This window comes from Heterodontus francisci, chromosome 35 (genome assembly GCF_036365525.1).
Source record: "Heterodontus francisci isolate sHetFra1 chromosome 35, sHetFra1.hap1, whole genome shotgun sequence".
Lineage (NCBI taxonomy): Eukaryota > Metazoa > Chordata > Chondrichthyes > Heterodontiformes > Heterodontidae > Heterodontus > Heterodontus francisci.
The window spans coordinates 45722586-45736710 of NC_090405.1; the positions used below are offsets into that span (position 1 = coordinate 45722586).

A 14125-nucleotide genomic window follows, 5' to 3' on the forward strand; every position below is an offset into this window, starting at 1 on the left:
GTGTGTGACTTAGAGGGGAACTTGCAAGTGGTGGTGCTCCCATGTACCTATTGTCCTTATTCTTCTAGGCATTTCCCTCAAGGTCTTAACATCCATGTTAAGCATGCCATGCACCAAATACTTTTAAGAGGAAGTATGTTCCGGGCTATGGGGAAAGAGCAGGGGAGTGGAACTAAATGGATAGTATCAGATCTGGCACAGGCACCACAGACCTCCTTCTGTGCAAGCAAATCAATGGTGGGATAATATTTCACACTTACCATTTTGGCCAGAAGTAACAGGGCAAATAGATTTTGTTAAAACATGTATGCAAAGGTTATGAATCCAAAACTGCACTGCAAACGTCACCTTAAGAACTCTCTGCTAGTACCAAGAAGCACATCAACATCTTTCCAGCACAAAATGATGTCTGTTGTAGTGTTGTGAATATAGAGGCTAGAAAAAGAAATGCTAACCAAGAGAAGTTGAGAGAAACTGACAAAACGTCACCCAAGATTAAAATAGAATAGCAGATGTGGTTTTCTGCTCATTGGAAGTTTCCATTGTAGCAAACGTTTTAACTTAAAATTGAAAATTTTGGATACAGGTTTTTGCATGTGTAGCATAATCATTTTAGTTGTCCACATTACATGTAGGGCAAAAACTAGCACTGTACTGGACAGTAACATTATAGGGTTGAGACTTGCACATTCAAATGACTCATCTGACATCTTTAAACAATTTTATAAATGTTCCTTTATATTGTGAACCCTTCATGAAAATAAATCAGATAGAATTAAGCAAACGTTAATTAAGACAATGAAACACAAGATACACCATGAGCTTTAACTTGCAATTAAGTGTTTGAACGCAAGAAATCATTTTGTATTTGACTCCTCATTCCAGAATTTCAAATTGCATTCAAATGAGTTTGAGCTAAGTCGGGTACAGGCAACTTTCAACCACATTAGGTTCAGCCCCAGCTCGAGTAGTGCGTCCAATCTGGACACCACACTTTAGGAAGGATATCGAGGCCTTGGAGCATGAAGAGGAAATTTACTACAATAGTACCAGGGATGAGGGACTTCAGTTACCTGGAAAGACTGGAGTTGCTCGCCTTAGAGCAGAAAAAGTTGAGATTTGGTAGAGGTGTTCAAAATCATGGTTTTGATGGGAGCAAATTAGAAGAAACCGTTTCTGGAGGGAGAAAAATCTGTCCTCTGGATATGATACTGAGGTAAATAGAAGAGTCAGAGGTGACCTGTGGAAGAATTTTCCATGTGGAGAGTTATGATCTGGAATGCACTGCCAAAAGCACATTCAATAGTAACCTTCAAAGGGGAATTGGATACATACTTGAAGGGGAAAAAGCAGGGGAGTGGGACTAAATTGGATAGTTCTTCCATAGAACCATCACAGATACGATTGGCCGAATAGCCTCCTTTTACGCTGTATCATTATGTCAAGACTAAATTACAAGCTTCATTACCTCATTTTCTTCCCCACTCAAAACTCAAGGTCTAAACTGTTACCCTTTCGCTGGAGAGCTGAGATTCTAGGCTTTCAAAGTTATCAGTTGATGAAAAAAACACCTTTGTTGGCCACTGTCTTGTAGCCGCACCAAGAACTGAAAACTGATCAAAGCAGTTTGACTGATGCTTTCTGAACCAAAGACTCAATGTTCATTGTTTTCTATCTTTATAAAGTAGCCAATGTTCCTATTGTTAGAATAGCTTCACAATAGCATAATTCTATCCAGCTGATTAACATGCTTAAAAAAGAACAATGAATTAAGTAGTATTTAAATTTTATTGAAAAATAATTTAACTACCAATGGTCTCGGCACCAAATCTAAACAGTACAGCCAACACAACAAATTGTAGAAAACGTAACTTTAATTCGATTACGCGCAAAATGCAACTTTAAAAGCTGCTTTGTGTCTCCAATTCATGAGTTACAAGTTGATCACTTAATTCGCTCAATGAATGCAATTCCAGTCAAAGTTCTTTATTCAAGAGCAAGCAGTGCTATAATGCAGAATTTTAAATTTCAACAAGCTTAACAGTGCTGAGATTTCAAAGGAAACTACCAGCTGCAAGTGTGTTAGAGACAGGAGAAACATCAGTTAATCAGGCCAATGCAGACCCAGTCTAAACTTTGCTCACCAATATGTGCTGCTGTTTGGGAGTTAAAGTCCATATATAAATAGCTGGAACAAATTCCCAGTTTCATTTTGGAATCAAGTCTGAGCAATTTATTGAACGGCGATGGCCTCTCAGCAGTAGTATCTAATTACAGCAAGGCTACACCTGACATGAGTATCACTGTAATTAGTCTCTGTGTTGGCATGAACACTGAAAATTTGAAGTGGCTGGCACTGCAGAGACTGGAATTACCAGGTACTGCTGGTAGTCCAAAGGTTAATTTGGAACAACATTTACACACAAATCTGTTCAATAACTGTTAGCACTAAGTGTTTCATCCCATTCTTTATTGAATTGCGTTCACAGGTAGGCATAATACATATGACAGAGCAGACTTTAAATGGTCAATAAAGTAATATTTTAGGCTGCATCTTGTATCATGTACAATCACATCGGACGAAGGTCAGAAAACTGTCTGGAAGAAAGATATTGCACAATGTTAGATTCATTCCATTAATTTTGTTACCCCTCAAATACTGAACATAGTTCAACCCAACACCAATAGGAAATTATGTCATCTTAAAAGGGTGGAGCGAGAACTCATCAAATCAGATTTTGCATCATTTCTATGCACGACTTGCATTTATATAGCGCCTTTAATGTAGTGAACTGTCCCAAGGTGCTTCACAGGAGTGGTATCAGACACAGTTTGACATCAAGCCAAGTAAGAGGATATTAGGACAGAAGACCAAGCTTGGTCAGAGGTAGTTTTAAAGGAGCGCCTTAAAAAAGAAGCAAGAGGCATGTAGAGGCTTCAGAGAGAATTCTAGCACTTGGGGCTTAGGCAGCTGAAAGCACAGCTACAATATATACACAGAGTCATTCTTTCATTTGATGAGCATCAACATACACAGGAGTACTAGTACAGTTCATGGAGCCAATGTTTGGAACACCTAAACTTGCAGATGGACTTGGAGCTCCTGTACACTATGCAACAGAATCTAGCAGCTCATCCCTTGTACAGGTAGAGAGAGATAACACTGGTCCTCCTGAACGGACATAAGCAGCTCCAAATACATGCCCCACAGGTATCAATGAGTAAAACTCTGCAGATTACCTCATGGTTTTGTCAGAGTATATAGAGTACAACCCACTTTCCCTGATAATAGGAGATCCTTTCTACTACACATTTCTGCAACCTTTGCTTGGGATGGGTTTACTTAAGCAATATTTTTAAAAATAAAGTAGGTAAAACTGAATGGATTCATTCAAAGAAAAACCATGACTTCTTAGAGCCAAATGTCCACATGCTGAAGATTAGGCAGATCTGTTACAATGCTCAGTAACTTTGCATGCAAAAATAAGTATCAGAGGGTAATTGTTGTTCTAAATTTAAGCTCATTAATTTGTTCAGAACCCGATGCAAACTTGAGCCAGGAATTAGCAGGCGAGCAAACAGTAGTTTGCCAAGCAGCCTTTACAAACCCAGACACGATATGTTGCCATTCTAAGCATGGATGAGAAACAAGCTGCCACATGAACTCAAGGAACTGGGTGCAAAATAGATGAAGCAGCAGCTGTAAATAGTACAGGGCTGTTGGATCACAGACAATGATTGGGACACCAATAGAAAACAAGTTGCCAGTAAGATAGCTCAGGTCCCATCTGCCTGGATTCTGAGAATGACCAAAGCTACAAGATATAAAAGTACTTTGTGAAGAGGAATGTGAAGCAAGATCCAATGTATCTAGTTTCTATCCAAAGTGATTTTCTCTACTGGTGCAAGAGATGAGTTACTCGATTTTGTTGCATGGTGTACCTGCTTTCAGAATTTTCCTGACAAAGGAAACTCCAATGAATTTACTTTGTAGGTCTGATGGAAAAGCAAAAATGATGTTTTCTTTTCAAAAGTTGCACACTTGCAAAACAATGTTCTGGATTGAGTCAAGAGCATCACCACTACATTCAATTACCACTACTCATTAAAAGTATTAGGCCCAAAGAAGTTTGGTATAACTCACTATTGCTAAAGCTGTTGCTTTTCACACAGTGAGGACAACAACTGCCCACTGCAACAACGCATCAATGTTCTTTTTAAAAAAAAAAGGTAGTTCAGCTCCATTCTCTGCTCTTTAAGATGGCAGAATTTTCTATTTGAACCCAAGTGGAACAAATGACAATTCCATACTAGTTCACATTACTAAAGCCAACATTATCTTTTTCAGTAGACTCCATCAAAAACAGACAAGCAACTAATGACGTTTAACTCATTGATACAGCCATCACTGTTTCTAGGTGACGCTTCATCTACTATGAACTGAACAGTAGATGAAGCTTCTACAACTGAGTGGGTATCAACAGTAGATAAAATATCTTAAAACGTCAATGTTAACAAAACCTTGAAAGTACTGTGTGATAAAGCACTGGTCGACTGCAACAAGAAAACACCAGTTCATTGGAATGTTTCAAACTGCTTTTTATTTTTAAAAATAGAAAATTTAGCAAGTCCTTTGCTTCAAAATGCATCTAATTAACAATCCATTAATATGTATTGACACTATTCATATTTCACTTAGTTTCAGTAGGTGTTCCATAACCTCCAAGATACAGTAGTTCTAAATTCAGTTTTCGTTGGCAATCCAGTGATTCTGTTCAGACTACCATACAAATACAGAATTCATACTTCACAAATCTTTAACGCATCTTAGAATTAGCTCACAAGTCAAACTGACCAGATAAATAAAGAATCAATGCTGTTTAAACTCACCAAGTATAACGTTATAATTTGTCTAGACCGATCTCCTCCGGGGTAGGAATACCCAGTTCAGTCAATGTAGGCCTGAGTTCTTGAATAACGTAAGGGTAGATCTCTTTGTGAGGGCCAGCTTTGTCCTGAAAAGTGTTAAGAGTCACATTTATACCCAGCTACATGACGCATTTTGTTTGAGGAAGCCCGACAAATGCAAGATGGCTTCCAGCTCGTGTACTGTTAAATCGTTATTCCGTAGCCTGGCAGCAGACTCAAACAAAGATTACATCAAACTATTCAAACCAGCAATTCACTGGTTTGAACAGAGAAAGTATCACCTATTCTAAATTCACCCTCACTTCAAAGCCACACCTCCAAAAGGAAAAAAAAGAGACTTGAAATGATTTTATTTGAATTAAACATGCATTCTCATTTTGTCCTCTCCTGACAAAATGGCATTTACATAGGATATTAATTATCCATTAATAGCACAGAAGATCTACAGGATATACCATGAGCAATGCCTTTCAGAACCTATTTGAGAAACTGCAATACAATGCTTTCATAGGAAATATGAAAAACATCCTAAGCAAACCCATTATTGAAATATCATCTACTCTCTACATTAATAGTCTGCCTTAGGCTCTTTAACAAATTTATTCAGAGTTTTAAAAACCCTAGAAGCAACACAGTTGAAGTGCAAGGCAAATATCTAGGTAACCTTTATTATTTAAAGTATAAGCAGTTCAATGCAATAATGTACTTACTAAAAGTTATACAAACCGCACCGGAATCACAGGGCAAGCGTTTATATTGCAGCTCGTCAATCCCTCGGGATGTCCCCAACCACTTCATAACCAATGCTACTGAAGTGCAGTCAGTTATGTGAGCACAACAAATGAATAAATGACCCAGCAGTCTATTTTTGGTGGTGGGGTGCAAGGGTAGAATGTTGGTCAAGAATACTGACATGGAATCTTTTACATCCATCCAAACAATGAGTGTCCAACCTGGTGTTTTCTCCCCCAATTTATTCTCGACATCTAGCAATCGTGGCAAGGCAGTATTTAATATCCATCTCTGGTTGCCCTGGGGAGGCATCGTGTGGGACTGGAGTCACATGTAAGCCAGGTCAGGTAGGGATGGCAATTTCTCTTCCCTGAAGGATCTAATTTGATATTCACTTGTGAACCATTTGGTGGGAGCAATATTCTCCATTCTAAATAAGGAGTTGTTTTGGAATCTGATTATGTTGAATTTCTCTTTCGTCCCATATCTTCAGGCACAGCACATATCGTTTATCCCATGTGACATACCACCTATCAGGTCTACTGAACTACATTGACTGAAGTTAATTTGCATTTTATTACAATGTCGTCAGCATTCTAGTGGGATTTTCAGCTCAAATACTACAATGTGCATTTGCGTGGAAAGAATAAACCATGACACGATATGTTAACTTAAGTACGAAAGTTACCTGCTCAGGAGACAGAGGAAGATATTTCAAGACTCAGGTATGGCGGAGATAGGTTCAGAGCATTATATGTGCTAGTACCGCAACTGGAGGGCAGTGTAGACAGGTAGTGTTTGGAAGTTAGTTACATACAAATATAGGAACAGATCTAGGCCATTCAGCTCGTCAAATTTGTTCCGCCATTCAAATAGATCATGGCTGAACTGTACCACAATTCCATTAATCTGGAATGTGGGGGCACTGAAGGAGATTGACAGTGCGTGGTAGTGGAGGATGGTTGAACTTGAGGTTTGGAAGCACTGGGATGAATGCAGCAGAGTAAGGAGCACTGGGGAGGATGACAGGTTGCTGGTTGGAAGAGCACAGCAAAAGAAATATCTCGAGAGCACAGTAAGCAGTAATGAGTGTGAGAAAAGACATGGATAGCAGCGTGGGGTAGGAGGGAGGTGCTGCAAGATGTAGCAAGAGGAACCGGGCAAGAATAGGCATTAATGCAAGATTGAGAAAAGACAAGAGGGAGCAAACAGTAACAAGTGAAGCAAACTCTTTCCAACACTTCAAAGCTTAAAAAAGTAACTGGCTCCTAATGCAGCAAACTGAAAGAGGATATTATTCCAGCAGTAAACATGGGGGTAGTGAGGGAGGTATAATCGTTCTTGTAAGTGCTACTTGATATTTAAGAAATGGTGTTGCTAACTAGTTAAAGGAACCCTACATTTCTAGCAGTGATCGCTTGGAACTACAATTTCTCTGTGTCGAAGCAGGAATTCCTATAGGCATTCACCACACTGACTGGGGAACCCCCAATTGTTTCTTTGGCATGGTCTAGGCACTAGCTTTGGGAAAGGTCCAGCATGGTCGCGGGATGACAGGCGGAGACAAGGAGAACCAAGAGAGGTGAAAAGCCGAGAGGGCCTCAGGTGGGAAGCACAGCACCATCTACCTTGGAGAAGGCAGTGTTTAAGGGCAGATGTATGGTACATTTAAATAGATGCAGTGTAATCATAATAGAAATAGGTTACAGGAATGTAACAACTTGCAGTTATATAGTGCCTTGTGAGCTTAGGAGCTTGCAGGAAAACGAGCATGGCATACTAGGCTTTTCATAAATTATAGATAATGGTGCATATTTGAATGGGATTCAACAGTGGGGGGGGGGGGGGGAGGAAAACAAATGCTGCAGCTCCGCAACTATTGATAGTCAGAAAACTGTTCAATTTCCAGAAGGTAAACACACCCCTGCTTTCACCCACTAATCAAAACTATACCACATTTTACTTCCTAATTTTCAAGTTTACAAAACAGACAAGAGTGCTGGAAAAGGGCTCTTCAATTCCACTGACCTTCACTGCTTCTAAGATACGGATTGCACTAGCTAGATCGTTTAATCTACGGCATGCTCTCAGGGCAGCATCAAGAATTTTTGGTTCAGGTACGAGATCATACCCAATAAGGGTGTTCATTCCTGTCAAATAAAACAGACATTTACTACAATAGTTCATCAGCACAGACTGTACAAAATGCTCAATTTTCAAAGCAATGTCAAACTTCAAGTGTTGAAAGAGTGCACAAAATGTTCAACCTCTACAAACTTGAGATTAATAGAAGACTGCAGTGACTAAGGAGGAGGAACGACCATAGTGCAGAATAGCAACAAGATTGAAAAGGGAAGAAATTAAATAGCAGCTGCAAGAGGATTCCAAGCTTGTCTTAAAAGCTTGTAGCCTCAACAGCAGTGAAACATGCTAAGCTAAAATAAACAAAAGAAATGCAATTTTGGCCCGACGATTATCAAGTGACACATCAGCCCAGAATGTGCTGGAAAAATTAAAGTTCACAGTATGCACTGTTGTTAGTGCAGGAAAAAAATGGCAATTGAGATGTGCTGCAAGTTGCGAATCACTTGAAGGTGCTGGGCCAGTGGCCTCGCAAAAGTGGGAGTTCCTTAAATTTATGACAGACCTAACCTAATCAGTTAAAACATTCTCATTTCATAGTCATTACATCAACTGATTTACTTTTTTTTTACCTTTTCTGAGCTCCCAGGCATCAATGTCAGGCTTGTTGAAGTATGTTACCCAGCGAGCATCAAACTCCTCATCGGTTTCCTGCTTGCCATGTGAATACCAGCGTGAAGCAACGGTAGCTGTCAAAGAGACGGCATATTAAAGCCTGAACATCCTACATTTAACTATGACAAATTTTCTTCCAGCCTCCAAAAAAATTAATACCAATTATACACACACATCTCCTGGGGACAAGGCAACAGGTTTTTTTCCACTCCCTCAACTTCAACATGTAAAGCACATTAATATTTCAGAGTTAATTCATCCTATTATAACAGAAGCTAGACACACTTTTTCAAAATAAAGTTTTCATGAGTGAATAGGCAACAGCTATATACAAATGCAAAGTTATTACTGATTCAAAACGAAAGCTGGTGACCAAAATTGTGGCATAGCATTCTCGTGAGAAAGAATTCAATTCTCAAATATTTACCTGTATTGAGAAATGCATCACTGCCCATTTCCATTTTTTTCTCTTTCAGAAGCAAATATCAGATCAGATGGTGATCCATTGCTACCCTGCCCCCTTCACAAATACCACTGATCAAATTAAAACTAAGCACAGCTACAGTGGAACGACATGAGCACCAAGTCAGAATTGAGAATGGTCGATTCAAATCATTATGTGGTAGAGAAAAACCTTGCTTCACTGAAGGCAGAACTTCTTTTGACTAATCATTAGAGCCAGTATTAGTTGCAGAATAGCCTCATGTTCACAATCCTAATAGGAGACTTCTTCAAGGAAAGCAGAAGTTAATATATTAACTATGTACAATAATACTGTAAGTAGACGTTTCCTGGAAGGTTACTAACTTCGATGTACTAGAAAAAAGTGATCTTTTCCTGACTTTTGAAGCGAACTTTTAAAGTTTAAAATGGTCAATGTTGATCGATAATCTTCAGATTAGCATCAAAATGTGGGAAAAACAAGTGTCCATTTGATAGTGTTCCCAAGTTCTCGAGAAAGTTAACAGTAGAAACTGGTTCCTAATCACGGATTGCAATATGCAAAATACTACAGTTTTTTGTTCAAAAATAAGAACAAAACCATATTTCCTACGAAGGAAAAGGTAGTTTAAAAAAAATTCATAATTAATTAGCATTGTAATGTTGGGTCAAATTCTATTCAAGTGATCAAAAGTACTTACACTTTATCTGAGCAGAATTCAAGACTGGTGAAAAAATGTGTTCTCGGTACAAATTAACACAGAAATATTTCACATTTTCAAATTAAAGTTAACCTATCATTTGACGAAAAGCAACTCAACTGCCGGTACCCAACACCTCCCAGATGGCTCTCAAAGTGTAGCATTTCAGCCTCTCTGTGCATTGTTCTGCATTAATTATGATCATAAAAATTGCATTTTCGCTGCTCTTCCACCCACAGTAAATGCCTGGGTGCTAATTGACTCTGCAGGATTAGATAACCGTGCCATTATATCAACAAGAACGTAAAGCAACAATCTGCATATACACAGCACCTTTAACGTAGTAAAACCTTCCATGGTACATCACAAGAGGATTGAACAAAATTTGACATCTAGCCACATAAACAAATATTAGAGGCTGGTTTTAAGGCGGGTCTTGCAGGAGCAGCGAGGGGCCAACGATGAAGCGAAAGGCCTGAAATGGAGGAACACAAAGATCTCTGAGGATTGTCGAGCTGGAAGAGGTTACAGAGATTGGGAGGGCAGAGGCCATGGAGGGATTTACAAACAAGGATGAGAATTTGAAAAATCAACTTTAAAGAAGTGGAGGTGGACAGTCTAAGTGATGGAGGTTATGAGGTCAATAGCTCAGGTGAAGGTCAAATAGGCACCACGGTTGCAAAGAGTCACACTATAGAGCGCCCAATATTATATTACTGCAGGGAGAGGAAGAAATAATCAGAGTGCAATAACATTAGCTAGTTATTACAGTAGGTATCAGCTACAGGGCATGTACATTCCAACACAGCCAAATAGGCAGGAAATGATCAATAGCAACTTGTTAAGATGACACAGGGAAATGAAAATGGTAGATGCGAGTCAAAACATGGAGAGGTAACAGTAAACCAGAAAAACAATTCTCATTTGAATGGAATGGAGAAAACTATGTGGACAGAAACCAATGGCAGTAGTGGAGCAGTGGGGGGAGGCGGTTGGGGAAAGAGAGGTTGGGAAGGAGCAGCGTGAGTTTGATGTTGTTTGAAAATTTCCACAGGCAGCTGTATCAAAAACAGGAAGCCATTTCTGCTGTTCATTCTCTTTTTTGTATCCAAGTTATATTGTTTGATCATGCACAGGAGTAAGGAACATCTATATTCTGATCAGCAATGCAGCTTTTACCTGATCAAGTGGCCAATGAGCATGCTAGGCAAGTTTGAAAGGAAACCGAAGCAATTTTTTTTTTAAAGTCCCATTTTGGAAATAGAAGGGCTCCCAGTAAGTGCAATGCAGAGCTGTCAAAGAGTGAAAGGAGTGGGCATTCGAACCATCGTATTGTCCAAACTCTGCCTCAATGCTTTTTTTTAAAAAAACGAAACATTTCTTGGAGATGCTGCTATTAGAATTGTCTCATCATAAACGTGGATCTACTTTTATTTTAAATGCTAGATTACAGGAAGCTGAGCAACAATAAACTAATCTTGGCCCATTTTCACCACAAGGTGCCTGTATAGCAATTAATGATTGACGGAGCCAAGCCTGTAAGCAATTTCCCAGAACTGAGAGCAACAGAAAGCTTCCTTGAAGTCCAGTTGGTTCAATGCTTCAAAATTCCCTCTGTCCAATTCAGAACACTATGTAGGGATGAACATTTTGCCAACGTCACGCAACAAGTTTTGACACTGCTAAGCCGTCAAGTGCAAGAAAATATGAATAACTTACAACCAACATTTCCCAGCTTGTGTACAATATGCTGTTTTTGTGTCAATCAAGATGAGACATCAAATACTGGCAAATGAACATTTTCCCCGACTTATAGTACCTTGTTATAGCATCAAGAACAGTCATTACATTTTATAGGATTTTTGACCCAGTTTCAGCAGAATGATCTCTGTGCATCAGGTTGCTGCATTCAATGGGCAATCTGCAAGGTTCCATAGTTATTTATTTAGAGATACAGCACTGAAACAGGCCCTTCAGCCCACAGAGTCTGTGCCAACCAACAGCCACCCATTTATACTAACCCTACAATAATCCCATATTCCCTACCACCTACCTACACTAGGGGCAATTTATAACGACCAATTTACCTATCACCTGCAAGTCTTTGGCTGTGGGAGGAAACCGGAGCACCCGGTGAAAACCCACGCAGTCACAGGGAGAACTTGCAAACTCCGCACAGGCAGTACCCAGAATCGAACCCGGGTCCCTGGAGCTGTGAGGCTGTGGTGCTAACCACTGCACCACCCAATTATTGCAGAGTTCAAATGCACAGGACTGCTCCAACATTTATTCGAACTAAACCAAGGGCCAGAAGCAGATGGCACAACCGCTGACAGACATTTTTTGTGGATCTACAATGTCATTTGTTTAATGGTGATTTACACTGAGGGCATCTACCAGATCAAGAACTGTAGATGTGCAATCAAATACACTCCAGTAACACTGAGGGTTACTAGATCAACTACAGCAAAGATTAGTTACGCCTCCTACCCTGTCCAATATATCTAAACCACCTTAGACCACTACTGACATTTTCATAATGAGCGTTGAGCCTGGAATTTTAGAATTAATTGTAGCCATTTTGTAAGCAACTTGTGTGCTCTGGACTCAGACTACCAGGAACTAAATTAGCTTTCCAAAATAAATTAACTCTGTTTACATGCTCAAGCTTTAAAGCCATTAATTCAGGAGTAAATTTAAATCAATTTCCTAAAGATTTTACAACAGACTAACCCCCTTTCAAAATGTATTCAAGTACATTCAAATAGAAAATAAAATCAATACACTGCAGGTATTTCATTCAAATGAACAGCCTAAGAAGATTAATCATATGTACTGCACTTATTTCTCTCAGAAAAAAATCTGTTGTAGCCTCCTCCCTTTCCCAAAAGGGGTCACACAAATCACCCTCCAGTCGCTTTGTAACCAGCTAAGCAGACACGTGGACCAAGGTGAATATGCCCTCAAATTTATTCACTGCCAAACACGGTCAGTCCAGTCAAGATCAGAAATCCACGATGGGAGCTGACCCATTTTAAACCCACATTCCATTAATTATTTTGTAGAAGCAACTAGTTTGTTTTCTAGTACACCAAATCACTAATTTAAAAAAAAATGAGTACCTCCAACATCAGCACAGACATTCCTAACTAGGGAAGTCGAATGCACAAGTGACCTTGAATTATCCTTTACTGTACTTCCAATACGCTTTAAAAACGCACCAAATACCCGTTTCGAAATGGATGTGGGGGATTTTGTGTGTAAAAAAAAATGTATAGATCAAGGAGTCTGGGTAAATCTGAAATAACTGCAGACTTTTTTTTAAAAATGGCATAAGACGACGTGGTGATGTTGCAATAAACACTGCAAATCCCCGATAGCTTTGGGAATACTGCACCTAGATACGTACCTATTGCAATGTAATCAGCATTGGGCGCAAGTGTAGCCTGCCCCTCGGTTCAGTGTCAATGCTGCACCCACTTCATTAACTGCTTAACTACAGCAGCCAGACTTCCGCTTCAAAAGAGGCAAGGGTGGGGGTTATTTCAACCAATGCATTGGCACTGAGAGCACAGGAGGAGGTGAATGCAATGTCCCGGTGGTGGTGGTGGGGGTTGGGAGAAAAGAGAGACTGGGGTATTTGATGCAACAGGTTGCTTTGCAGCTCACCACTTGCCCCTCCCCCACCCTGGCAATGTCACCAGGCCCGGAGCCTGGCTCGAGTAGCAGACGGGTCATTGCAAGGACACGGGCTGCAAACAAAAAGAGAGGTTAGTGGGAGGAAGGGGAGATTTGAAGCACTGAGGAAGACTTCTCACAAGGATTTAATCGATATTAAATAAAGCCGAGAGAAGGGGGGAAAAGGGAAGAGAAAGGGGAAAGCGGGCAACCGGCGTTTGCAGCCGGCATGTTTTAACTTTACCCGCTAACTGCCCTGCCCGGGCTCGCGTGGACTCCGCCGCCGTTACTGCTGCTGCTGTCCGCCTCCAAGCCGCGAGGCCCAGCGCCGCTCGGAACATCGCTAACCGTGTATACTACGTGGAGGAAGAAGCTGAGGCACTGACCCTCTTAAAGGGAGATTGAAAAAAGGAGCTCGAGCGCCTTCGCCGCCGACTCACGTAAACCACCGTCGCCTGACGTCAGCGCGTACCCGCCCCACGCCGCCTGAACACGACGCCTGCGCATTAGCGCCCTGTGACCAGCAGGCAGTGCCGCCATGTTTGATGCTGGCGCCGATCTCTCTCTCTCTCTCTCTCTCTCTCCCCTTCCCCACTTCTCTGCCTCCAAACCACCCTGTCATTCCCCAAAAGCAAAATACCCCTCGGTTGCTGGAAATCTGAAATAAAAACATGAAAATGCTCAGCGGGTCTGGCAGCATCTGTTCAGAACAGTTCTGATGGAAGGTCACACAGACCCAAAACGTTAACTCTGCTTCTCTCTCCACGAGTTTTTCCAGCACTTCCCGTTTTTATTTCAAATTTCCAGCAGCTGCAGTATTTTGCTTTTATCAGAGAGAGACAAGAGTTTCATCTTTTCCGTTTGCATGCAAGCTCACTCACCTGAAA

At 40.5% G+C, this 14125-nt stretch overlaps 1 protein-coding gene across 1 annotated transcript; it reads right to left on the reverse strand.

Annotated features, from left to right (window-relative positions):
* Positions 1–1856: 1856 nt before the first annotated feature.
* Positions 1857–13689, reverse strand: LOC137350652 (cytochrome c oxidase subunit 5A, mitochondrial-like). Its single transcript, XM_068015453.1, has 5 exons — positions 13483–13689; positions 8376–8492; positions 7690–7811; positions 4891–5015; positions 1857–2598 (listed from the first exon to the last, which is right to left on the reverse strand). Exons 1-4 carry the CDS (start codon positions 13577–13579, stop codon positions 4902–4904), a joined length of 450 nt encoding a protein of 149 aa, XP_067871554.1. The 5' UTR covers positions 13580–13689; the 3' UTR covers positions 1857–2598; positions 4891–4901.
* Positions 13690–14125: the final 436 nt, after the last annotated feature.

What these genes read in the sequence shown, in the direction of transcription:
- LOC137350652 (XM_068015453.1), bottom strand. Translation starts at nt 13,579, where the DNA reads ATGTTCCGAGCGGCGCTGGGCCTCGCGGCTTGGAGGCGGACAGCAGCA. An exon ending in CCGGGCAGGGCAGTTAGCGG is followed by an intron (nt 8,493 to 13,482) that starts GTAAAGTTAAAA and finishes TCTCTTTGACAG; the next exon opens with CTACCGTTGCTTCACGCTGG. An exon ending in TGCCTGGGAGCTCAGAAAAG is followed by an intron (nt 7,812 to 8,375) that starts GTAAAAAAAAAG and finishes TTTATTTGACAG; the next exon opens with GAATGAACACCCTTATTGGG.